General features: G+C 42.1%; 1 protein-coding gene across 3 annotated transcripts in view; it reads left to right on the top strand.

The window, feature by feature from the left end:
- The first annotated feature begins 210 nt into the window (after positions 1-210).
- The window catches only part of dmxl1 (Dmx-like 1), a 39,357-nt gene continuing 12,467 nt past the window's right edge, over positions 211-27,100 (top strand). For 2 of the 3 annotated variants that reach the window (XM_048209435.1, XM_048209433.1), the window contains exons 1-29: positions 211-369; positions 1,146-1,266; positions 1,344-1,469; positions 2,983-3,057; positions 4,311-4,389; positions 4,468-4,594; positions 4,678-4,744; positions 8,259-8,437; positions 8,513-8,699; positions 8,782-8,950; positions 9,084-9,260; positions 11,733-11,947; positions 12,031-12,697; positions 13,067-13,188; positions 13,268-13,357; positions 13,445-13,532; positions 13,613-13,732; positions 15,948-16,172; positions 16,246-17,862; positions 17,944-18,054; positions 19,408-19,577; positions 19,660-19,757; positions 19,863-20,028; positions 20,150-20,378; positions 20,600-21,588; positions 25,064-25,252; positions 25,641-25,717; positions 26,315-26,436; positions 26,519-26,761. In XM_048209435.1, the coding sequence (XP_048065392.1) occupies positions 1,180-1,266; positions 1,344-1,469; positions 2,983-3,057; positions 4,311-4,389; positions 4,468-4,594; positions 4,678-4,744; positions 8,259-8,437; positions 8,513-8,699; positions 8,782-8,950; positions 9,084-9,260; positions 11,733-11,947; positions 12,031-12,697; positions 13,067-13,188; positions 13,268-13,357; positions 13,445-13,532; positions 13,613-13,732; positions 15,948-16,172; positions 16,246-17,862; positions 17,944-18,054; positions 19,408-19,577; positions 19,660-19,757; positions 19,863-20,028; positions 20,150-20,378; positions 20,600-21,588; positions 25,064-25,252; positions 25,641-25,717; positions 26,315-26,436; positions 26,519-26,761 (6,811 nt within the window). In that variant the 5' untranslated portion in view covers positions 211-369; positions 1,146-1,179. The remainder of the gene's footprint in view (positions 370-1,145; positions 1,267-1,343; positions 1,470-2,982; positions 3,058-4,310; positions 4,390-4,467; positions 4,595-4,677; positions 4,745-8,258; positions 8,438-8,512; positions 8,700-8,781; positions 8,951-9,083; positions 9,261-11,732; positions 11,948-12,030; positions 12,698-13,066; positions 13,189-13,267; positions 13,358-13,444; positions 13,533-13,612; positions 13,733-15,947; positions 16,173-16,245; positions 17,863-17,943; positions 18,055-19,407; positions 19,578-19,659; positions 19,758-19,862; positions 20,029-20,149; positions 20,379-20,599; positions 21,589-25,063; positions 25,253-25,640; positions 25,718-26,314; positions 26,437-26,518; positions 26,762-27,100) is intronic. The other variant, XM_048209434.1, reaches the window with a different exon arrangement.

The raw sequence follows: 27,100 nt of genomic DNA, 5'->3' as shown, positions 1-27,100 counted from the left end.
ATCTATACATACTTTGGATGTCAAATCTTTGTTTATTATTATTATTATTATTATTATTATTATTATTAAGGCCTTATTATTAATGACCCGTCACGTCATTGACCCATAAACATGTTGGGATGTGTTTAAAATCCTGTTTACATAGTGGCGTTTTTGTATACGAATGAGACATGTGACTCATATGCTGAGTTTAACGGTCGGAAAGCAACTACATTTCCCACAATGCAGTGCTCTTTTGACTTCCTGACCCGCACCGCAGAGTCTCCGCACACAAACACCACCAAATCACTGTGTGTCTTAATTATCTCTCACAATGAGAGGAACACGCATTATATTTGAACTTGGGCATGAATGAAACCCGTTTCTGAGGTAAGACGCGCGTGATTTTATTGATTATTTCTTATTGCAGATGTTCGCCTGCTGTCATGCTAATGCTACGCGGCTAATAACATCAGCGGTTTCCAATGAAAATCACCAGACGTGCATTAATCGTGATATTAATGACCGAAACGGTCCAGAACCGTGGCATTTAGATGTTTGTAATGGATTGTCATGAAATGTCCTGGTTGAAGCTGTCAGTATGATGTTAGCACGGCTAGCTGAGGAGCTCGAGCTCTGACTGGATTCTCTGAGAGAAAATCACACAACTGTATTTTGTTAAACTCACAGATGATTAAAGATGATATATATATCTGAAACTGGATCAGAACCGAAGCATCGGACAGTTGAAACGTTTAAAAAATATAGTTTAAAGCTCGTCAGTCATGACTGACATCACGTGATTGGCTGACACATCACAATATGATCATAGACTGTCTGTCAAGAACATGATGTCATTTAATTGCATTGAGTACAATAGTGGTATTTATTTACATCTGTTGTGAAATGACAAGAATGAGTAAAGGAACTGTTTAATAAAAATGATGAAATAATGAGCAGGAACAGTTGCAGGATAAATACTTCCACTCATACATTCATTTAAAATTTAATGTAAAATATTGATGTTGATGGACACTTAATGCATCATCTATATATCCGGCACTCTCCATCGCTGCGTCAATGGGTTCTGGTTGGGAAATCTCTCGTTCTAGTTTGATGTAATGAAGGTCAGACTGGACAGGTGTGTCTGTGATTGTCTGTTTCAGGGGTTCGTGTTGAAAATCTTGTGTGCCAAGAACCATGAACCTCCACCAGGTGCTCACAGGTGCTGTCAACCCCGGAGACAACTGCTTCTCTGTGGGCAGCGTCAGCAACCGGCCGTTCACGGTAAAAACAGACCATCTGTGCATGTGAGAGAGAGTGTGTGGTGATGTGACATCATGACATCATGTTTCATGTGACAGGCGTACGCCTCCGGCTGTGACATCGTCATTCTGGGCAGCGACTTTGAAAGGATCCAGATTATCCCGGGAGCCAAACATGGGAACATCCAGGTGGGCTGCGTGGACTGCTCTCTCCAGGGCGGACAGGTGAGACACCAAAATCACACCTGCAAGGTCACGTGTTCGATTCCCAAGGGATGCATGAACTGATGAAAAATCGTTCGATGCAAATATTAGCTGTCATTATTAGTAGGGCTGGGTATTGACACAATTTTCACGATTCGATTCGATTACTATTCACATGCTTTCGATTCGATATCGATTATTTTGGATGTAGTATTTCAGTTTCAGCACATGGCAAATTTTCTAGAGGAAAAAAATGCTGTAAACTACACATGAGAATCAGCTGGTACTACTGTAATAATACTGAAGGTTAAATTAACTTATTTATATACAAACACTTAAATTACACTCAATCATGTTTTTATTTTAAATAAAGTTTAGAATTACATAATCATATTTCTACTCCAATTCGTTTTTTTGAAATATAAACATTTAAATCACGGCTGATTTATTCAAACATGCATTAAATATTGAAGAACATTAAAGATTATAATGAATATGTAACGGTGCACAGCTATATTTATCTTTCTAGAGTTCACTTTTCTAGCTGACTAATGAGTTTATGGTCACTGAATATGTTTTTCTGAGGTAAATGTGACGTCACGTGACTTTGAAGCTGTTTTATTGAGTCTTTCTGAGGTTGAAGCACTGATTGAGCGATTACACGAGACATGATACGGATTTCAGTAAGTTGTACTGTATATTTTAACATACCTTCAGATGTTCATGTTTATTTCGCTGTAACTGGTATTAAAGCGGAGGAGAGGATGATCACATGCTTCTCTTTAACTGAGGCGCTAAAGCGATCCGTCACGCCACATTAAACAGTATTTATTTTCTGAATCTCATAATAAGATGGACGTCATTTAAAAATCTGAGACTTTGCTTCATATCAAAAGTAACAGATTATTGCGATTTATTGGATGGGAGGAGCTACATATTCTGCTCATTCATCAACTGAAAACAGACTAGACTAATCGATTCTTAGGATTTAAGAATCGATATCGGTTCATAAAAATGAGAATCGATTAAAATCGAGAAATCAATATTTTTTACCCAGCCCTAGTCATTAGGGTGTGTTGATCTTATAAACATCAGTGAGAAGTATAAAGTTATATATCCAGGTGTATCCACACATACATACACTCACGTGAAGTGCTTTGAAATGATAAAATACAAATAAACATGAAGCGCTGCATCATCCATAAGAGTTTCCTGAAGTCCCCGAACCTGTAAACCAGACGTCATTTACATGCCAGACATCATGTGGTGGTCTAAACTTCCTCCTCGCCCGAAGAGCTCTGAAATGCTCTCTTGCTTTCCCTTAATTAAAACCATCCAGCCGTAGTGTGCTCACGTTACCAGCTCATTGTTCAGTCAAATACATGAGCGTGGGAACGTTCCTGAAGTGGGGAAACACAACAGACACCGAATGAATTGGTCCAAACGATGGAGAGCGTGGCAGGTTTAAAATTCAGCAAGTGTATCTGAACAGGATTATTACTGTGCAAACTTTCTACATCTGCTCTGTTTTCAGATCGCGGCATCGTATGGAAACATTGTTTGTGTGTTTGAGCCGGTGGAGGTCAGTCCGCAAGGGAAAGCGCAAAAAGTGAGTTTCTTCTGGACTAAATGTGCTCTGTTTTATGTGGCGTTCAATGTGCAAGACTTTCCTGAATAGTGCCGCTTGCAACACCAAGATCATGGGTTCGATTCCCAGGGAATGCATGAACTGAATGCAATACACTGGGGTTCAGGAGTGATAAAGAAAGGAATAATTAACATTTTTAATGTTTCTGAAAGAGTCTCTTCTGTTCACCAGCTACATTTATTTGATCAAAAAATACAGTAAAAATGTGAAATATTTTTGCTGCATTTATTTGATCAAAAAATACAGTAAAAATGTGAAATATTTTTACAATGTAAAACAGCTGTTTTCTATGTGAATATATAGTAAAGTATAATTTATTCATGTGATCAAAGCTGAAATTACTCCAGTCTTCAGTGTCACACGATCCTTCAGAAATCATGCTCATTGAATCATAATGTTCAAAAACAAACGATTAGGGCTGTCAAATCTAATAAATTACATGATGTGCCAATCAAATAATCAAATGATCACAAATTAAAATCAATTTTGGCTGCAATATTACCCCAAAAAGATAATTTGAAGTCACTATTGTGTTAGATGAGAAAAGCATTGAATAGACTTTGCAAAAAGTATCTATAGAAAGAAATATTTTGATTCAACATAGAATTTATTACACAAACTTTTCAGACGTTGCATCTGAAGTGGAATTTATGTATATTTTACACAGACTGTTTAATGCAGCTCAGAAGTGCATGAATATGAATGGAAAATGAAATTATACTTAAATATGAAAGTAAAACCGCCGGTACGTGGCGACAAGTCACTGTCTTAATGAGTGAGTCATTGAATCATTCATTCAACCAGCTGATTCATTCAGGAGCGATGCAAGTGGCCGTCTTTATGAATGAATCACTGAATCAACAATAGAAAGTTCAAAAGAACAGCATTTATTTGAAATAGAATCTTTTGGGTCCTTGTTGAATAAAAATATTAGTTTCTGTTTTTACCCCAAACCTTTAATTTATTACAATTTCCACAAAAATATGAACTGTTTTCAACATTGATAATAATCGTAAATGTTTCTTGAGCTGCAAATCATCATATTAGAATGATTTCTGAAGGATCATGTGACACTGAAGACTGGAGTAATGATGCTGAAAATTCAGCTTTGATCACAGGATATAAATTACATTTTAATATATATTCACATAGAAAACCGCTGATTTAACATTAAACTTTTTACAATGTAAACACCTGTCACAATGTTTTTTCAGAAGCTGAATTATCATTGGCAGAAGAGCGGGCAGTTCGTCCTGCAGTCAGTCGCACACATCCTGACGTGGCACCCGACCGGTACGTGAGATCAGCGTTTGCTCCTCGTGTCGGAGACGAGCCGCTCACCTCATCTCTCTTCTCTAACACTGTTCACAGGTACGTGTCTTCTGACCGGCTCGGCATCTCTGCAGCTGTGGTGTAACGTGCGTTCCAGCGCAGATCCCGAAGACAAGGCCGCTGCCGGCGATCCTCAGCACTCCTGGAGATGCATATGGCAATGCAAGTCAGTGTTCATCCTTCACGTCACACTGAGTTTCTCTGAATACACCTCAGACTGCTGCAGTAAACTCTCTCTGGATGTTACAGGTCCGCCGCTCCGACTCACTTCATCAAGTTTTCCCCGGATGGAGAGTTTTTTGCGACTGCAGGACAGGTTTGTACTTGTGTGATGTGTGCACTTGGGGGTTTGCGATAATGACAAAAAAAGATATCTCAATATTTTCTGGGATTATTAGACTATATTTAGACAATCTTTTTCTTTGAGTTGATATTTACCAACATAAATTGATTGCGTTTTTAGCTTTATAAGGGCAGTCTTTTTAAACCCTATTTCATGTATGCATCATCTTTTATGTCAACTTTGTACATTTAATCAGTAAATTAATCAGCAAATTAATGGCAAGCAGCCATTAAGGTGCCAGGTGCAAAGAAGCAAGCAAGTAAAATATAGCATTTTATTTCATATACTTTATTGCAGTGGTTCCCAAACTGGGGTACGCGAGGTGACAAAAGGGGGTACGCGAACAAAATGCTGAGTAGGCTAGTTAATTTAATTCTACCTTAAAATAATATTAAAATCGAGCATGTATTTCTAACTTCCAAAATGTCGTAAATCCAGTACATTTAATCAAATTACCTCATAATTTGCAGTCAAAAATTACTGTATCCACCATAGACTGTAAAACAAGCAGCATACAAATGATAGATTGCGTGCAGAATCTGCTGCCTTAAATCGTGCTAAATTACTGTTGTTCTCGACAATGCACCTTTGTAAAAGTAGAGATTTAGCACGTACTCGCATGAAGAACAAATATAGACACAGATAATGGATTAATTTCGATTTAAGACTCAAACATTCTCCGATACAAAAACATACCTTGTGTGAGTTGTATTTAATGATGATAACGAGCAAGAATGCAATTGTTCCCAAATATCCACATGACTGCAAACGTGGCATAATACAACAGGTAAAAAAAAAAAACGTACATTTTAAACACAGTACTATCAGTATTTACTCTATTTTGCAATGAAATAATAGTTCTAACAAAAACCACAGCAGAACTACAACACACGTCTGTGTTTCGCGAACAATTCTGCGGCTTTGAACGAATCGTGAGAGTCAATGATTCAATGATTCATTCACAGCCATTCGTTACTGAATGAATGACTCGATGACTCACTCATAAAAACAGTGACTTGCTGCCACCTACTGGCGGTTTTAGTTTAATAGTTAAAAGGTTTACTTAGTTTTACCATCATTGCATATTTCTCTATTGGACATTTTTTTATTTTAAACATTATTTATTTTATAAAGTTATTCATAAAGCTAAATAATCAATTTAGGGGGCAAATATTGTCCCTTAATGGTAAAGGTGTGACTGCAGTCGAAGTGGAAGAGAGGGGGTACGCAGAAGGATGGTAAATCCCTTCAGGGGGTACTCCAAGATAAAAAGTTTGGGAACCACTGCTTTATTGTAGTTAGTGGCAATTTAATATTTTATTAAGTTATAGCACCACCAACAGGTGCAATCCCACCACTTTTTTTTATGTGTCATCAGAGTGTGCCCATAAATAAGTGTGCCAAATTTGGCAAAAATATCTCATTTCGTTTAGGAGTTATAGACATGTATATGAATGAGTACATAAAAAATAACCCATGCATGACTCTGATTGCATTTTTTTTTGCCACTTACTATCAAATTTTTGGCATTTGGGCAATAACGAATATTCAACAACCTATGTTTTCGAATTAACGGTTTCGAAGATATTCGCAAACATTTTTTTAACGCTAATTTGCAAAGTTACACAAACCTTAAGGCGAAAAACCTAGCATGTTAGGTATCATTCGACTTGGATTCGTGACTCCCATGAAAATAAGTCAATCACATCAAAAGTTATGAGCATATCAATATTTGATTTCACCACTAGGTGGCGCTGTCTCAAAGCTTCTCAGGCTCCTTCAGGCCATCGTGCTGATGACCCATACATACGTTCAAAAAATACAGCACTTTGCTACAAAATGCAAAATGGGCGACGCCCAAAATGCCCGATATGGTAAAAATGGATTTCACTGAACTCGGCATGCTGCCCTGAATCTAACAAGACCAGTTTTATAATTTTTGGCATTTATAAGCAAAAATAGCCATTTTTGCTTTCTCCAGACCAGTAGGTGGTGCTGTGCCGAAACGCAGCATGTAGCCCCAGGTCATGTTTGTGATGACATGTACCAAGTTTGGCTAATCGCTAAAGCGTTGTGGAGATACAGCCTTGCGTCCAATTTTGGCATGCTCTTCTTCGAATTTGTTTGCGCGTTAATCGAGAATAGTTGGGTTTATCAAAAAGCTTTTGATAACTTTTTGCCAGCATAGTCTGAAGATGATATGATTTGATTTTCATGAAAATTGGAGGAGTTCTAAAAAGTATTTTTTTGGCGGGAAAATGTGGCGGGAAAAGATTCATGATGGAAAATGATGTCATATGGTGCAATCGAATCATATTGAGCCGTGGAAAAAATAATATTGTTTTCAAAAGTTATTAGCATAAACATGAGTGAAAACTTTGGACAAGTGGTGGCGCTAGAGAGTTTGAGCTAGAGACACCAAATTTGCAGTAGCTGATGTTGAGACTTTCCTTTACTGATTTCAACTGATTCGTTTAAACAGCTGATTCATTCAACCAAGTGCTTGTCTTTATTAAAGGATTAGTTCACTTTCCAATTAAAATTTCCTGATAATTTACTCTCCTCCATGTCATCCAAGATGTTCATGTCTTTCTTTCTTCAGTCGAAAAGAAATGAAGGTTTTTGAGGAAAAACATTTTTCTCCAACTTTTCTCCAGGAGAAATGGCCTCCAAACGGTTGAAGGTCAAAATTACAGTTTCAGTGCAGCTTCAAAGAGCTCTACATGATCCCAGACGAGGAATAAGAGTCTTATCTAATTTTTTTTTTTAATTTTTATACATTTTAACCATAAATGCTCATCTTGAACTAGCTCTCTTCTTCTTCTCTATTTGAATTCCAGCAGTGTAGACAGTGTTAAGTGTATTACTGCCCTCCACAGGTCAAAGTTTGAACTAAATTGTCATATTCAATATGCTAGTGCAAGTATATAACAATTAGTTCAAACTTTGACCTGTGGAGGGCAGTAATACACTTAGCAGTGTCTACACTGCTGGAATTCAAATAGAGAAGAAGAAGAAGAAGAGAGCTAGTTCAAGATGAGCATTTATGGTTAAAACTTGTTGTTTTTTTTTTTTAAATTTTAGAAAATGAGCGATGGTTTCTCTAGATAAGACTCTTATTCCTCGTCTGGGATCATGTAGAGCTCTTTGAAGCTGCACTGAAACTGACATTTGGACCTTCAACCCGTTGAACCCCAGTGAAGTCCACTATATGGAGAAAAATCCTGGAGTGTTTTCATCAAAAACCTTCATTCCTTTTCGACTAAAGAAAGACAAGAACATCTTGGATGACATGGAGGTGAGTAAATTATCAGGAAAATTTAATTTGAAAGTGAACTAATCCTTTAATGGATAGCTGAGTCATGCTGATTCATGTTTACGTTTGTAAAATAGCATGCATGTTATTCCGAGTTGACTGCTTTGTGTTGAAAAGTCGTTGTTCAACCAAATTCTTGTCATCCTCCATTTAAATTCTGTCTCGTTGCAGGACGACTGTTTGGTGAAAGTGTGGTACAGCACCAGCAAATGGCAGGCAGACATCACCAAATTCTTCACCCCGCTTGACCTGCGCTCTGGGGCAGAGATCAACTTCTCCTTCATTTACCTGGCCCACCCTCGCTCCGTCACCGGCTTCTCCTGGAGGAAGACCAGCAAATACATGCCCAGGTGAGTTGAGGCGCGACGGACCCCCTGCAGACGCCTGTCGCTCTCGCTGACCGCTGTGTGCTGCTGCTCTTCCAGAGGCGGCGTGTGTAACGTGCTGCTGACCTGCTGCAAAGACAGCGTCTGTCGACTGTGGGCGGAAACGCTGCTGCCCAGCGACTGCCTGCTGTCCGGACACAGACACAATCACTGCAACAACGACCTGCCGAAGACAAACAACATGAAGAAGTCCTCCAGCAACACCCTGAACCAGAGCCCGCTGGAGGTGAGCTGAAGCAGAAACCCTCGTGTGTGTGTGTGTGTGTTCACTGATGACGACTAGAGCTGCATCTTCTGTCTGTTCACAGCTGAACCTGAAGCCCTCGTGGCGAGAGGAGGTGCGGTGTTTATCTCAGCTCTCGTACACGGGTCCTCTGCCACAGCAGCAGAACAAGCACTACGCACACCGCACCAACATCCTGCACGCCAACGCCCTGTGCCACTTCCACATCGCTGCCAGCATAAACCCAGCCACAGGTAACGTGACCTTCAGTGTGACACAGACATGATGCTTACTGATGAAAAAAGCTAATCACTTTCGCTCATGTAACTCTTTCAAACCTGTTGTCAAAATACATGCAAGAACCAAAGGCCTTTGTAATGTGTGCAGACATCCCTCTGCTGCCCTCCATCTCGTCCATGAACGGCTCCGATGAGGAGGAACCGGGAGGCTCGTTCACTGTTCACTGGCTCAACAACAAAGAGCTGCACCTGACGCTGAGCATGGAGGTGTTTCTACAGCAGCTCAGGAGCAACGGCGAGCAGAACGGACCCGGAGAGCGCTACGGTACTGTGTAGTACATCAATATATCAGAGACAAGGACTGATTTACCATATTAACATTGGGAAAGATAAGGGAGAACAGATTAATCAGGTGCTAGCACATGTTTACATTGAAAAACAATGGAAATGTAGTGCAGTGCAATGGAAAAAGGCATTCTGTGTGAACGGCCCCTTTACTGTGATATGAGATTTAGGTCACACTAGAGCAACACATATTGCGTGGGTAAAAAAAGCCATCGGTGTGTTACAGTTTAATGACATTTGTACACTAATAAGCCTGTGAGGATTAGGGTTGGGTATCGTTTGAATTTTATCGATTTGATTCCGAAGTCTTGCACTTAAAAAAAGCACTTTAAAGGGTTAGTTCACCCAAAAATGAAATTTCTGTTAATTACTCACTCTCATGTCATTCCACACCCGTAAGACCTTCGTTCATCTTTGGAACACAAATTAAGATATTTTTGAAAGCCAAAGTTTTTTTCTTTTATTTGAAAGCAACATAATTACCCAATCTAGGCCAAGAAAAGTAGCAAAAATATCATTAAAATAGAAAATAGTCGATGTGACTGCAGTGGTTCATCCTTAATGTTATGAAGAGACGAGAATACTTTTTGTGCGCCAAAACAAAACAAAAATAACGACTTTATTCAACAATTTTCTCTCTACTCTGTCATTATCCTACACAGTTTATGTTGAAGACTAGTGTAACAATACATCGATGTAGATCGATACATCGATCTAATGTCTAATGATCCGATGCATCGATGCAATGCGTAAAAAATCGATACCTGTGGGCTAAATATAGAGGCACCTTTGTTTTAACACTCCACATTTTCACACAATATGTGAAAATGTGAATGTGAAATTTTGAAATAAATGTTTATATATTTTGGTTGCAGTTGTGAGTTAATAAAAATTTAACTGGTTGTGTAAAATATGCTCAAAATATCGGAATATTAATCGAATCGTATCACAGAACTTTTTGAGGAATCGGAAAATATCGAATCGCTGGCTATGAGAATCGATATTGTAACGAATTGTGATGAACTGTCCGATTTACACCCCTATTGAAGACACAGTGCACCACTTCAGTGTTCTACGTCAGAACGCCGACTCGTTATTGGCCGACAACGCATGTGTCGTGCTGCTCACGTGATCAGCTTTGGCCAATAATGAGCCGGCGTTCGGATGTAAACACAGCAGCGCTAAACTGCTTTAAAGGGTTAGTTCACCCAAAAATGAAAATAATGTCATTTATTCCTCACCCTCATGTCGTTCCACACCTGTAAGACCTTTGTTCATCTTCAGAACACAAATTAAGATATTTTTGATGAAATCCGATGGCTCAGTGAGGCCTGCATAGCCAGCAATGGACATTTCCTCTCTCAAGATCCATTAATGTACTAAAAACATATTTAAATCAGTTCATGTGAGTACAGTGGTTCAATATTAATATTATAAAGCCACGAGAATATTTTTGGTGCGCCAAAAAAACAAAATAACGACTTATATAGTGATGGCCGATTTCAAAACACTGCTTCAGGAAGATTCGGAGCACAAATGAATCAGTGTGTCGAATCATGATTCGGATCGCATGTCAAACTGCTGAAATCATGTGACTTTGGCACTCCGAACCGCTGATTCGACACACTGATTCATTTGTGCTCCGAAGCTTCCTGAAGCAGTGTTTTGAAATCGGCCATCACTATATAAGTCGTTATTTTGTTTTTTTGGCGCACCAAAAATATTCTCGTCGCTTTATAATATTAATATTGAACCACTGTACTCACATGAACTGATTTAAATATGTTTTTTAGTACATTAATGGATCTTGAGAGAGGAAATGTCATTGCTCAGGCCTCACTGAGCCATCGGATTTCAACAAAAATATCTTAATTTGTGTTCTGAAGATCAACGAAGGTCTTACAGGTGTGGAACGACATGAGGGTGAGGAGTAAATGACATTATTTTCATTTTTTGGGTGAACTAACCCTTTAAGTGCGTCACCTGCGTACGAGACTAACAGGAAAGAAAATAAATTGTTGAATAAAGTCGTTATTTTTTTGTTTTTGCGCACAAAAAGCATTCTCGTCTCTTCGTAACATTAAGGTTGAACCACTGCAGTCACATGACTGTTTTAACGATGTCTTTAGTACCTTTCTGGACCTTGAAAGTGGTTATATTGCTGTCTATGGACGAGAATTTACCGCTCAGATTTCATCAAAAATATCTTAATTTGTGTTCTGAAGATGAACGAAGGTCTTACGGGTGTGGAACGACATGACAGAGATTTCATTTTTGAGTGAACTAACCCTTTAAATGCTTTAAAATCACATTAAAATGCAAACGCAGGAATCACGAGATGCACACGTCTCATCAAATCCCTGGTTCTTGGAAATTCAGAACCGGTTCTCGATACCCAACCCTAGTGAGGATTCACATGCATCATATGAAGTGATCTCTCTGTTCTGAGCAGATGTGGGTGAGGAGGGGAACAGCGCTGATGGTGCAGCTGCGAGCTCCGTCGCTCTGCCTGCACCGGCTGTGGATCATCAGGTGGACGTGCTGCTGGGCGACTGGAACAGAGGAGCAGACATGCTGTTCAGCATCCACCCGATGGACGGGTCGCTGCTGGTGTGGCACGTCGACTGGTTGGACGAATACCAGCCGGGCATGTTCCGACAGACGCAGGTAGCATACAACTTTGTTTTGCATCATTAAATCATTCTCCTGCTTTGAAACAAACATGGTGAGTAATAATTCTCCGTTTCCAGGTTTCCTTCGTGTCCAGGATTCCCGTGGCCTTCCCCACCGGTGACGCCAACTCTCTCAGCCGCAGCGTGGTCATGTACGCCTGCAACAAAAACGTGGACCTGGCCATCCAGCACGGACGTCAGCGGCCCGCGGGTCTGCCGCACTCTTCCTCCGCGCTGATCGGCTTGAGTCAGAACAAACCCTCCTCCAACAGCCTGCGCCTCAGCATCTTCACCCCCAGCGTCCTGATGATCTCCAAACACGCCGACGGCTCCCTCAACCAATGGGCCGTCAGCTTCGCCGAAGATTCGGCCTTCTCCACGGTGCTCAGCGTCTCTCATAAGTCGCGATACTGCGGCCACCGCTTCCACCTCAACGATCTGGCCTGTCACTCTCTGCTGCCCCTGCTGCTCACCACGTCACACCACAACGCCCTGAGGACGCCCGACGGCGACGCCACTCTGACGCTCCCGCCGGACCCGTCCCGCAGGAGCAGAGTGTCGTCCGGTGGCGTCTCCCAGGACCCCAACGCCATCTACAGCGAGCTGATCCTGTGGCGGGTGGATCCGGTGGGTCCGCTGTCGTTCTCGGGGGGCGTGTCAGAGCTGGCCAGGATCAACTCGCTGCACGCGTCGGCCTTCTCTAACGTGGCCTGGCTGCCCACGCTCATCCCTAGCAACTGCCTCGGTGAGGACGTCTACCTTGGTTTCTGACAAACGTTGCATAAAAGCAAAATTCATCGTTTGTGGTTGCTTCTAGAATTTAAATTAGTTCAGCCTGACAGTCTTAAGCAAAAAAGAAAAAGAAAGCAAGAGTACAAAACAGGAAAAGGCACTCTGTGTGCGGATTATTTGGGATATTTTTGGAGGTTCCTGCTCGCCGCAACCTTTAATGAGTCACTGTGCCGTCAGTCTCGTAGAATATTCATAAATGTGTATTCGGCTTATGAATATTTACTGTGCATCTCTAAAAGTTTAATTGATGAACCTTCGTTCTGCTTGAAGCTGATTGGATGTTAGATGTTGGTCTATTCATATTTCATTTCCTTCCCAAAAGGTGTGTATGGAAACTCACCCAGTGCCTGCTTCATTGCCAGTGACGGACACTCGCTGAGACTGTATCAGGCCATCATAGAGGCCAAAAAACTGCTGAGTGAACTCTCGAACCCCGACATCTCTGTAAGAATGAACCTGGCTTTTATGTTGAATTGTCGAATAGTAGAGTCCTGCATATATGCATCATGTCTTGTTCTTCCAGAAATATGTTGGCGAGGTGTTTAACATCATCAGCCAACAGTCGACGGCCAGACCGGGCTGCATCATCGAGCTCGATGCCATCACAGACTTTGTACGTATAAGATCCACTACTAAACCGGAGTAACATGTCATTTCCCAAAGTGCCCAGCGCTCACCATGTCTCTCACTGTTTGTTCAGCAGGGGAAAGAGACGCAGCTGTTGCATGTGTTTGAGGAGGACCTGATCTTGGGAAATGAGAAATCAGACGATTGCCTGCAGGAGTCTGGTAGGAGGTCATTCTCTCTGATAACGCAGCAGTGTCGGTTGTGCTTCTGTGCTGTATCGTAAACGCTTGCCTTTGTTTAGTTCCCAGCCGGACGCTCTTCTCCGCTCGCTTCTTCCTGGTGGTGGTGGAGATCGCTCAGAGCGGCAGGTCGCTCCTGCACATGTGGCATCTACAGTTAGATGCAGTTCCCGTCATTATGGGTTTGTAATGGATTTTATTAAGAATAGTGACATGCTTCCAAGTGAACTTGAAGTCATTCTCAGTAGCTGTTTTCATCCAAAGTTGCGAATTTAACTTATGCACAAATTTGGAATATGGCATAAAACATTTGCAAATTACATGTGCACTAAAGAACATAACTGTCACTTCCTAGGAAATTGGTGCAAAATATCTGCAATAAAAATGGAAGTTGCTGCAATCAGGCTCTTTTTTTCGCCATCTTAAATGACTTGCTTTCAGATGCTGGTGTTTGGGAATGCAATTCTCAGCAGAGATCGACTGATAGTGATTTTTTTTATTTTATAACCGATACCAATTATTTGCATGTTTATGTGCCCGATAATCGATATACAGAATCGATATTTGTTTTATTTCTGTTTTTGACAATTATAACAACAGCACTGAACTGAACAAACTGTTTTATTTACCACTTTTTAAATACTGTGATTTCTGCAATTTCACTTCCATACAGAAGAAAACACATCAATAAATAGAGTCTGAAAGAGTGCACTGTCACTGAAATGTCTTTTTTAAATAAAATTTTTGACCAGGTAAACAAACAGGTAACAAATAAAAAATAATAATAAAAAGAAGCATAAAAAATGACTAGTTAATCCTAGTTGCATCTTTTTATTTACAACAACAGGCAAAATAAATATACAAAGTCTAATGTTTTAATATGGAGAACATGAAATGTCAGAAAAAATATCAGTAAAAAAGATTATCCGTTGATCTCTAATTGTGAGAGACGCTTCTGGGAGGGAATTAAAACAAATCATGCTGATGATAGATTTTGACTCCGATGTTTCAGAACCACCAAACCGATATTTGAGATGCTGTGCAATGCGATTGGTTAGTCCAGTTATCCAATCATCACAGGACTTTTTTTTTGTGCTTCGAAGGATTTATTTAGTAAATGTGTTTCCATCGTAGTTTATGCATGTCTTCTTATCGCATATAAATTATCCTCCTCAGTTTGTGAATTTATACGCATCTTGCTGTTTCCAAACAGTGTTTTTTTTTAAATGTGATATCCCAAAATTAGCATAAAAATAGGTGGATGAAAACAAACCTACATGATTGTACTGTTAAAAGTGCCAGATTGGAGTCAGACATGAATACAGGTTTGATTAAATAAAGCCTTTTTTTTATTTTTATAACCGGTACCAATTATTTGCATGTTTATGTGCCCTATAATCAATATACAGAACCAATATTTGTTTTATTTCTGTTTTTGACAATTATAACAGCAGCACTGAACTGAACAAACTGTTTTATTTACCACTTAAATACTGTAATTTCTGCAATTTCACTTGCATACAGAACAAAACACACTTCTACATCAATAAATAGAGTCTGAAAGAGTGCAAAAAATGAAAAACATAGTGCACTGTCATTAAAGTGTCTGAAGTGCAAACAGGTAACGAATATAGCAAGTAAAAATAATTCTAACAAATTTTTTAAAAGAGCATAAAACATTCTAAACTGCCTGAATAAAAAAACATTACTAGTTAATCCCAGTTGCATCTTTTTATTTATAACAACCAGCATTAAACAACAGACAAAATAAATATACAAAGTCAAATGTTTTCATATGGAGAACATAAAATATCGGGAAAAATATTGGTAAAATCGATTATGGGTCAATCTCTAATTGTGAGAAACACTTATGGGATGGAATTAAACCAAATCATGCTGATGATAGACTTTGACTCAGATGTTTCAGAACCACCAAACCAATATTTGAGATGCTGTGCAATGCGATTGGTTAGTCCAGTTATCTAATCGTCACTGGACTTATTTTTATGTGCGTGCATCAAAGTATTTTTTTTTTTAGTAAATGTGTTTCCATCGTAGTTTTTGCACGCATAAAAATTGTCCGCCTCAATTGAGCTCGTAAGAAATTTCTTTTTTAGAATTTATACGCATCTTGGTGTTTCCAGTGTTTTTTTTTTTTTTAATGTGCATAAAAATTTGCATAAAAATAGTTGGATGGAAACAAACCTACATGATTGGACTGTTAAAAGTGCCAGATTGGAGTAAGACATGAATACAGGTTTAAGCCTAAATAAAAGCATGATCACTGGTTTAACATTGTCAGCTGTACAGGAAAGACATTTCAATGAAAGCATATGCAGACAATCATTATATTTCACTGTTTCTGTCAATTAAACTGATTTGTTTCCGTTGTTTCAGAGCAAACTCAAACTCCTGCAAAAACTGAGACTGTGTCTCCATCACCCACAAACTGCTCACAGTTTAACTTCGAGACGGTCGGCTCACCGCAGGCCCAGAGAACGAAACTCAACACATCCAACCTCCAGAGCGCCTGTCGCCTCACTCTTACCAGTACGAAAGTGTTCAGCCAGGAGCTCGACCTACCGCAGGGTGTTGAAGTCATACGTGTAACACCGGCTGCAGGTGATGGCAAACTACATTTGTGATCGTATGTGATGTTCTGTGTTTATATACTGACAGATTATCTGCCTTGCAGGACATTTGAGCTCTTCATCCCTGCAGCCAACTGGACGGGCTCCGTATCTGCTGGCCACATCCTGCTCAGACGGTACTGTCCGGTTCTGGAGGTGCAGCGCTGTCTCTGACCCCGATAGCTCTGGAGAACCGTCATATGTCTGGGAAGAGTGGCCTTTGTTAGTGGAGGAAGGCGTGGCCAGCAGCAGCGCTCTGAGCGTGTGCGGTCAGCTCATGGGTCTCAGCTGCTGCCACACCAGCAGAGTCGCGGTAGCACACCGGAGCGACGGACCGGGTTCCGGCGAGCCGCTCATGCATGTCAGCATATTCCAGTGCGACTCCACCGGCGGCTCTCAGTGGATACTGGAGCAGATGCTTAAAGTCAGCAGCTCTTATAGCCCGAGTAGTAATGACTGTGATAAAAGCCTTACGGTACTAAGGGATGGGCTGGTAAATAACAATTGCTTAGCTCTTGGCGGTAAGAGGCAGGTCCACTTAGACTGGGTCTCCAGAGAAGACGGCTCTCATATATTAACCGTGGGTCTGGGATCCAAACTTTACATGTACGGGATGCTATCGGGAAAACCTCCAGATCTGGGACTGTCCGATAGCAGCAGGGAGCACCGCTGCTCCCACCTGGTTCTTCTCAGAGTGGTGGATTTAGTGTCGTCTGTTGAGGGTTCGCTACCCATTCCTGTCTCTCTGTCTTGGGTGCGAGATGGGATCTTAGTAGTCGGGATGGAATGCGAGATGCACGTCTACTCCCAATGGCAGCCACCCACCCCGGCCAAGCCGGCGCTCGCCACCGGAGAGAACAGTATCGGTACCGGCAGCGTGACGTCTCTGAAACTGGAGGGACTCAGTCCGAATCCTTCTAAAAAGACTCTCACTAGGTCCATGACTAGTTTGGCTCAGAAACTCAGTGGAAAGAGAACTGCGTACGACCTCCCAGCTGAGATGGAGGATTCTGGGTTGTTTGAGGCCGCGCACCACCTTTTTCCCACTCTGCCCCAGTATCATCCGGTACAGCTTTTGGAGCTCATGGACCTCGGAAAGGTCCGACGGGCCAAAGCCATCCTGTCCCATCTGGTGAAGTGCATCGCCGGAGAGATCGTGTCTCTGAAGGACACAACTGTCAACCAAGAGCGACGTCTGCGCTCACTCACGATCAGCGCCAGCGGAAGCACCACCAGAGACCCAAAGATGTTCAGCAAGGGCGAGAGCTCGGACTACACCGAGATCGACTCTATCCCGCCACTGCCGTTGTATGCGCTCTTAGCCGCCGATGATGAAACGGCCCCCAGTGCCAAAGAAAGAACGGATAGCGTGAGCGCTCACGGCGCCAGTACATCCAGCCAAAGTGTTGCTTACGATGAGCTCTTCTCGAGCACCGGTGTCAGTGCGGATGACTTGGACCCTTTTGATGCAGATGAGGAAGATGATAATGCCAAAGTCATTGATCTGTCGAAGTATAGCCCCACGTTTTTCGGCTCTGAGCATGCACAGGTGTTATCCGGACACCTGCTTCACTCTAGTCTCCCGGGCCTGACGCGGATGGAGCAGATGTCTCTGATGGCCTTGGCAGACACCATTGCCTCCACCAGCACTGACATTGGAGAAAGTCAAGGGAAAGGCCAAGGTCATTATCTTTTATTGATGAATACAGTTGTTCGTTTGTATAAATGTGTTAGATGTGATGAATCTGATGGCATTTTTTCAGGTGGAGAGACACTGGATGAATGTGGACTGAAGTTCCTGCTGGCTGTTCGCCTGCACACCTTCCTCCTGACATCTCTGCCTCCGGCTCATCGAGCTCAGCTTTCCTGTCAAGGTATTGCAAGTGTTCCAGTACTGGTTTTGCATCATTGTCCTGGAGTATGTTGGGGGGAGTATGTCGTGCAAGTATGTTGGGGGGAGTGTGTCAAGCAGGTATGTAGGAAGGAGTATGTCAGGGAGTGTGTCAGGCGGGTATGTCGGGCAAGTATGTAGGAAGGAGAATGTCAGGTGATTTATGTCGGGCAGGTATGTCAAGGGAGTATGTCAGGGAGTGTGTCGGGTGCATATGTCGTGCATGTATGTTGGGCAGGTATGTAGGAAGGAGAATTTCAGGTGATTTATGTCAGGCGAGTATTTCGAGGGAGTATGTCTGGCGAGTACGTAGGGGGGAGTGTGTTGGGCGGGTATGTCAGGGAGTATGTTGGGTAAATATGTCAGGGAGTATGTCGGGTGCATATGTCATGCTGTATGTTGGGCAGGTATGTCGGGTGAGTATTTCAAGGGAGTATTTCGGGCAGGTATGTCGGGCGAGTATGTTGGGTGGATGTGTTGTGCGAGTATGTAGGGGGGAGTGTGTTGGGCGGGTATGTAGGAGGGAGAATGTTGGGAGTATTTCAGGCAAGTACGAAGGGGGGAGTATGTTGGATAAATATGTCAGGGAGTATGTTGGGTGAGTGTCGGGCGAGTACGTAGTATGTCGGGAGTATGTTGGGCACGTATGTAGGGGGAGAATGTCAGGCGAGTATGTCGGAGTATGTCAAATGGGTATGTCGGGCACATATGTTGGGTGAGTGTAGGGGGGAGTATGTCGGGCGAGTCTGTCGGAGTATGATGGGCGGGTATGTCGGGTGAGTATTTCGAGGGAGTATGTCGGGCGGGTATTTCAGGGCGTATATTGGGCGGGTATGTAGGAGGGAGAATGTTGGGAGAGTATGTCAGGCGAATACGAAGGGGGGAGTATGTAGGGCAGTTATGTCAAGGAGTATGTTGGGTGAATATGTCGGGCGAGTATGTCGGAGTATGTTGGGTAAGTATGTTGGAGTATGTCAGGCATGTATGTTGGGAGAGGATGTCAGGCGAGCATGTCAGAGAGTATGTCGAATGGGTGTGTCGGGAACGTATATTGGGGAGTACGTAGTTGGGCGGGTATGTCGTGTGAGTACGTATGGGGGAGTGTCGAGCGAGTATGTCAGGGAGTATGTCGGGTGTATGTTGTGTGGGTAGTGGAGGCGTAATGTTAACATAGCGGTGGTACATTCTATGCTAATTTCACCCTCGCACGCCGTCACAGATCTCTTGGCATGAGATCTCGTCACACCCCTATCAAATTCAAATCTCAGCTGTGATATGTTGTGTGTTCTGAAAGGCCTTTAAGCTCAGAAACTCAATAACTGCTGATGGTCTGCAGGATTGTCCACCTGCCACTACGCCTGGGCGTTCCACTCTGAGGCTGAAGAGGAGCTGCTCAACATGCTTCCAGCCCTGCAGAAAGGAGATCCCACGTGGCCAGATCTGAGAGCCATGGGTGTGGGCTGGTGGCTGCGGAGTACTAATAAGCTTCGCAGATGCATTGAGAAGGTCTGACCAAACTGATCCCATTTTCTGTGCATATTATGTGAAACTTGAGAAAACACATGTTCATCCTCTCTCTCCTGCACAGGTGGCAAAAGCTGCTTATCAGAGAAACAACGACCCCTTAGACGCAGCCTTGTTTTATCTGGCCATGAAGAAGAAAGCCGTGGTTTGGGGATTGTACAGGTAACACACACACACACACACACACACACACACACACACACATGCTAAAGTGTCATTCGCCCATCAGCAAGGCTTCAGTTCACCGAGAGCTTCTGTTTGATGAAGGTCTCAGCAGAACGCGAAGATGACTGCGTTCTTCAGCAATAACTTCAGTGAAGATCGCTGGAGGAAAGCAGCTATGAAGAACGCTTTCTCTCTGCTCGGAAAACAGCGCTTCCAACATTCCGCTGCTTTCTTTCTGCTGGCTGGATCCCTGAAAGATGCTGTTGAGGTACAGTGTTTGCAAAACATGTTTATGTGCTTCTCTGAACCTGCTCAGACAAGATCACAATGATCTTGTTTTTGTCACGTGAGGTTTTCATAAGATCTGTTGGTTTTACACACATGATCAGGTTTGTATAGAGAAGATGCAGGACCTTCAGCTGGCTCTAGTCATCTGTCGACTGTACGAGTCTGAGTTTGAGATGTCCTGCACCTACAAACGAATCCTGCAGAGGCACGTTTTGGGTCAGGACCACCAGATGGCGGCCCACCAGGACCCGTTCCTGCGCAGCATGGCTTACTGGGTCTTAGACGACTACAGCAGGGCCCTGGACACTCTGCTGGAACAGCCCAATGAAGGTGAGAGACTGGAACATTTGGTGTGGACCTGAGACCGCTTGACATCAGAGTTCGGTTCCTTTTGGTCTGTGTGAAAGTGGTTTTCCAAACTTCGATTCATGTGGATTCATGTACAATGATGTAAACAAAACTAATGAAAGGAAAGGCAAGAGGTCTTTATCCCTCAGTTTTTTTCCTCCTCATGTGCTTCCAAAATGTTGACACAAATCGTTCTCTTTCAGGAACCGCCGGCACATCTCCCTGTAATCCTGACGTCTTCAACTTCTACACGTACCTCCGCACGCACCCGCTGCTTCTACGCCGCCACTTCGGCTCCTCGGATAAAGCTAAAGTGGGTCTGACGGCCGAGGGCCGCGTGGCCGACTCCATCACCCTCACCGAAAGGAGACTCTTCTTCACCGCCGCTCACGCACACCTACAGGCCGGCTGTCCCATGCTAGCTTTAGAGGTGCTCTCCAAAATGCCGAAAGTTGTTAAGCGTTCCAAGGCACGTGAGTATCCCTCCATGTCGATGAGCGCTTCTGAAGGTCTAGAGAAGCCTGTTCTCAACGGCTTCCAGTCAGTGTCCTCGCTCTCGTCTCCCAGAGACGACAGTCAGTCGGACTCGGTGCTCAGTTTCGACTGGAGCCAGCCCTCTATCACTCTGCCGGATGAGCCTCTGGACCTGAAGTGGGACTCTGAAGACTCTGACGTAGAAGAATCGGGACTGGCGATGAAGACCATCCACCCAGAGAACAACGGAGACGCTCCGGACGCGGCGTCCACCCCCACGGATCACAGCGACTCGCTCGCCCTGACCGAGGACATCCTTGCCGCCCGGTTGAAGTTCAGCTCCTGCCTGAAGATCCTGACCACGGAGTTACGGACGCTCTCCACGGGCTACGAGCTGGACGGAGGGAAGCTGCGGCATCAGCTGTGCCACTGGCTGGAGCGAGAGGTGGCGGCGCTGCAGAACTGCTGCGGTTACAACCCCTTCCTCCAGCACCTGCCTGAGGGCATCTCGGCGGACCTGAGCCAGCTGGAGGATCTGGAGGTGCAGGGCGCAGCGGAGCAGGCCAGAGAGGTGCAGCGGCGGCGGAGGCTGTGGCTGAAGAGGAACCAGCCCTTGCTGCGCATCTTCCTCAGTTACTGCAGCCTGCACGGCTCTCACGGAGGAGGACTGGCCTCCGTCAGGATGGAGCTCATTCTGCTGCTGCAGGAGTCTCAGCAGGTAACGGACTTCAGTTTAACATCCTGTGTCAAAACTTGACATTTAAGCTATAGAAGCTTTATTTTAGTTTCTGTGAATAAAATTTTTATTAGTTTCCCATAAACAGTAACATCCAATAATGACTTATGGAAAGAAAAAATATTAAAATAGTATACATAATCAGGCTAGGATATTACGACGCTCAAAGTTCAAAGGGAGATTTAAAAATTAGCTGTTTAACCCTCAGGGGTCTGAGGATTTTTGGGGCCCTGGAGAAGTTTTGACATGCCCTGACATTTGTGCTTTTTTCAGTTGTTCATAAACATATTAACACTCTGAGGTCTAAAAACGCGCCGGCGCGTTTTGCAGGTTTTTTTTCACATTGCAGCAAAACAGACTTAAAATACTCTGTCATTTTTTGTCATAGAGACATAAGTAATACATCAATTGAAACTATATAATATCTCCTTTTATTTGTGTACACTCAGAGTAAAAACAAAATGTTGTGCTTTTTGTAAAATAAAGAAAACTAACATGATGCGTGATCTCTCATCTCCCTCTGAACGAAGTCCAATCTGATAGTTCTCAGAAAATGAAGTGTAACTTAGTGAATACTAATCACAAAAAATTCATACTTATGTCTAACAAAACGTTGAAATGTCAGGTTTTAAATCGTGCAAGTCAAATCGAAAACAAACATTCTGTGTTTATGTAATCTGTATGAAAAGAGAGCCATGTCAGAAGTCCGTGATTCAGCTCATTACCCACTAATGCGGCCACACCCACGGAGCCAGCGCTATTCAGAGGCAAATTCAGAGACAACACATGCATTCATCATCTCAATCGTGTATTTATTGCCTTGAAAATTGTTTATCTGGATGAAAAAGCCATGGTTAGCGATCTCTGGAAGACATTCAGTAAATTCCTGTTTGTTTTCTTCTATTGATAAGTTTTAAGTGAGTTTTTGTTTCTTTAGCGCCCTCCGGCTGTAGTATGAATTGGTAAACACCATTCATGGAATATCGTCTTCTTCTTAGGTGAATTTGTGGACTAAAATGCACAGAGCGCCCTCCGGCTGCAGTATGAATTGCAAACACCAGCGCTCATAGAGATAACAATGAATATTAAATAAAAAATAACTCCTCTGTATAGAAAATTGACATAAACATATGAGAATCCTATATTTCTCCAAATGTGCATGCTTTTAAACTAAAAGCCTATATTCAGACTCTTTGCATCACAGAAATACATTATATTTTAAAGTATAATATAAAACCATTATTTTATATTGTAATAAAATTTTTCTGTATGTTTCATATACCATGATGAGCTTGAGACATCACAGAAGTTTTTTTTCACAGCCTACCTGACTGAAATGCCTCATTAATATGCAAGTCTTTTCAGGTCATTACTATTCAATTCTTTTGTCTTCACAGGTGAGAATGAGCCATTATTCATGGAGATTCACGCCTCCTCGCATACCGTGTTTCTTGGCAAAAAGTGTCTTACAAAAACTAAATCAGTATATTGTTATAAATGAAAGAGTAGTCAGCATAATTTTTACATAATTTTGAAGCAAAAACTCTAGTCTACAACCTTCAATACCCAAAAGTCTTGTGAACACAGATTTAATATACTTTTATTGGCCTTATATCAGTGACTTAAGTTTTTTGTTTTTTCAGTAACCACGCATAAACGTTATTCCTTCAAAAACACAAACATGTACACACATGTTCCTCACATATTATGGTAGCCTAGTTTGTGCTGAATACAGTGTAATGACACTTGTGTCATTAATATGTTTATGAACAACTGAAAAAAGCACAAATGTCAGGGCATGTCAAAACTTCTCCAGGCCCCAAATCAGCCTCAGACTCCAGAGGGTTAATGGAAAAAGTGTCATTACACTGTATTCAGCACAAACTAGGCTACAATAATATGTGAGGAACATGTATGTACATGTTTGTGTTTTTGAAGGAATGACGTTTATGCGTGGTTATTGAAAAAACAAAAAACTTAAGTCACTGAAATAAAGCCAAAAAATATATATATTAAATCTTTGTTCACAAGACTTCTGGTTATTGGAGGTTGTAGACTAGAGTTTTTGCTTCAAAATGAGGTAAAAATTATGCTGCCTGCTTGTTCATATAAAACAATAGAGAGATTAAAATTTTCTAAAACATCTTTGGTCAAGAAACACAGTATGAGTGGAGGCTTGAATAATCATGAATAATGGGTGATTCTCACCTGAGAAGACAAAAGAATTACTGTGAAATATTATTACAATTTAAAATAATGGTATTCTATTATATTCTTTAAAATATAATGTATTTCTGTGATGCAAAGTGTCTGAACAATTATGTTACCTCTATGGCATTTCATATAGGCTTTTAGCTTAAAAGCATGCACATTTGGAGAAATATTGATGGATTCTCATATGTTTGTCAATTTTCTATACAGAGGAGTAATATTCAGGATTTATTGTCATTACTATGAGCGCTGGATACTGTGTTTTCAATTCATACTTGCAGCCGGAGGGCGCTCTGCCGCTTTTGTCCACAAATGCCTGAGCACTAAAGAAGAATAGGCAATCCAGGAACTAACTGAACTAACAGAGGCCAGAGATCGCCAACTATGGCTATTCAAAACACTTTTCAAGACAATAAATACACGATTGAGACGATGAATGCATGTATTGACTCAGAATTTGCCTCTGAATAGCGCTGGCTCCGTGGGCGTGGCCGCATTAGCGGATAATGAGCTGAATCACGGACTTCTGACATGGCTCTCTTTTCATACAGATTACATAAACACAGAATATTTGTTTTCGATTTGACTTACACGATTTAAAACCTGACATTTCAAAGTTTTTTTAGACATAAGTCTAATTTTTTTGTGATTAGTATTCACTAAGTTACAGTTCATTTTCTGAGAACTATCAGATTGGAGTTCCTTCAGAGGGAGAGGAGAAATCACGCATCATGTTTGTTTTCTTTATTTTACAAAAAGCACAACATTTTGTTTTTACTCTGAGTGTACACAAATAAAAGAAGATATTCCACAGATTAAAATGGTGTATAGCTCTTAATTGTATGTGCAACATTGACGGAGTATTTTGAGTCTCTTTCACACTGGTTAGAAAAAAAATGCGGTGATCACGCCGGCGTGACGCTGACGCTGCGTGAGATTCTCCAGCTTTGTTGTTGTTGAGCTGTTAAAGCTCCGCCCTCTTCTGGAAAGCGGAGCTCATTTGCATTTAAAGGGACACACACAAAAACGGCGTGTTTTTGCTCACACCCAAATAGGGGCAGATTTGACAAGCTATAATAAATGATCTGTGGGGTTTTTTGAGCTGAAACTTCACACACACATTCTGGAGACACCAGAGACTTATATTACATCTTGTAAAATGGGCATAATGGGTCCCCTTTAAAAGAAATATTAAATGACATCAGCCTGCGTTGACCTTATCAGTGTGTTTTGTCTGTCTCATCAGGATGACGCTCTGCAGATCTCTGTCCCTGCTCTGCAGCATGTATCTATTCCTCTTCTTCTGGCATGGACCGCCAACTCCAAAACAGTGGTGGCCAATCCCATAGTGCACCTGACCAATCTCACTCACGACATTCTACACACCATCAACGCTCTTGATGCGCCTCCGCAGCCGGACGTCGTCAACAACGAGGTAAAGCACGGATCATTGAAACACTGCAGAAAATTATTTACACATAAACATTCTTAAATTATCCGAAGAAGCAAATTTACTGAAGATATTAAGACTGAAAAATGAATCAAAATGAAGCGAGTTTGTGCAAATATCTGCCAATGGAGTCAGAAAAATTATATTGTTTACACTTTGTATTAAGATGATTTTTCTGACTCCATTGGCAAATATTTGCACAAACTCGCTTCATTTTGATACATTTTCCAGTCTTAATATCTTCAGTCATTTCTCTTCTCCAGTAAATGTATCTTGATTTAAGAATGTTTAGATATTTGTGCTGGAAAACAAGACAGAAACACTGAGGAAGAGCATGAATGATGTCGTCTAACATGTCTCCCTTCTGTCTCAGATCTACGTGATGCACACGCTGGCAGCTTCCCTGTCGGCCTGCATTTATCAGTGTCTCTGTGACGGACACAGTTACAGGTGGGTGTTTCTGTCGGCCTCATCTTGACCTACTTGTGGCTGCTTCTACACTGACTGATTCCATGTTACAAAATGTTTCTCTTTGCAACATTTGCTCATCTTGTAATTGTTCAGTCTCATAATGACCGAATGACCTCAGAATGTGGCGCTCATGTGACGTGCGCTCGCACCAGCCCGACATGTGACATTTGTAGAGGATGCAGTCAAATGAATGTGGCCTTTGTGTGGGTCCGTTTGCACATTTATACTCCGTCACCACAGATTAAATCTGTGTTAGATTAAATCAACGCTAAATGTTTTAAATGAGTCGTTTCCTCTATCCTCATCTATTCACCCTGTCTAGTTTCTAAATGCATATTATAGATGTAATTGTGAACAATTAATCTGTGCATGTTTTGACCTTGTGATGTTTGATCAAAATGTATGGAAGCCCATTTCCATCACATTAGAAAAATTGCTAGTTATGACATCAAAAAAATCTAAATTATGAGATAAATTGTACTAAAAAAATTATATTTGCTATGGTCTTGTTTACGTCTCTTATAATCACTGCTTGAATTTCACTCTTAAATGTTTGTACGATCTGTTTTTCATCAGCCATGTAAATCCGTTCACGGGCATCACCTACCAGAGCGTCCTGCTTACCCATCAGACCCCTGTGAGGAGCGTCAGCATGGAGGAGGCCGTCCTGCCCAACACTTCTCCTGCGCAGTGGCCTGGTAAAGCACAGTATCTGTGACCTCTGACCCCATATTGACTGTCATCACAAGACTCTAGAATGATCTGTGTGTGTCTGTGCAGGTGTGAGCGTCCTGATGCAGCTGCTGAATGCGTTCGGAGACGAGAACCAGCCCGGATTGTCCGTGCTTCTGTGTGAGATTCTGACCGCCGTCTTCCTCAGCCTGTTCGTCCACGGGTTGGCCACACACTCAACGCACGAGCTCTTCCGCATCGTCGCTCACCCGCTCAACGCAAAGCTCTGGGTGGCCGTGTTCGGCGGCGGCGCTCGCGTTCCCGTGGCGGAGAAACCCAGCTCACCCACAGGTTCTGCTCTCTTCTGGTTTTGTGTCTCCCTTAAAGTGCCTCTATTATGCTTTTATTGGGATATTTCCCTGTCATGTAGTGTGTAATATAGGGTTGGGTAAAAAATATTGATTTCTCGGTTTTAATCGATTCTCATCTTTACGAACCGATATTGATTCTTAAATCCCAGGAATCGATTAGTCTAGTCTGTTTTCAGTTGATGAATGAGCAGAATATGTAGCTCCTCCCATCCAATAAATCACAATAATCTGTTACTTTTGATATGAAGCAAAGTCTCAGATTTCAAATGACGTCCATCTTATTATGAGATTCAAAAAATAAACACCGCTTTGGCGCTGT

The sequence above is a fragment of the Megalobrama amblycephala genome, linkage group LG12 (genome assembly GCF_018812025.1).
Source record: "Megalobrama amblycephala isolate DHTTF-2021 linkage group LG12, ASM1881202v1, whole genome shotgun sequence".
Lineage (NCBI taxonomy): Eukaryota > Metazoa > Chordata > Actinopteri > Cypriniformes > Xenocyprididae > Megalobrama > Megalobrama amblycephala.
Note: the sequence above shows the minus strand (reverse complement) of the source record. Positions and strands in the feature narration are given on the sequence as shown.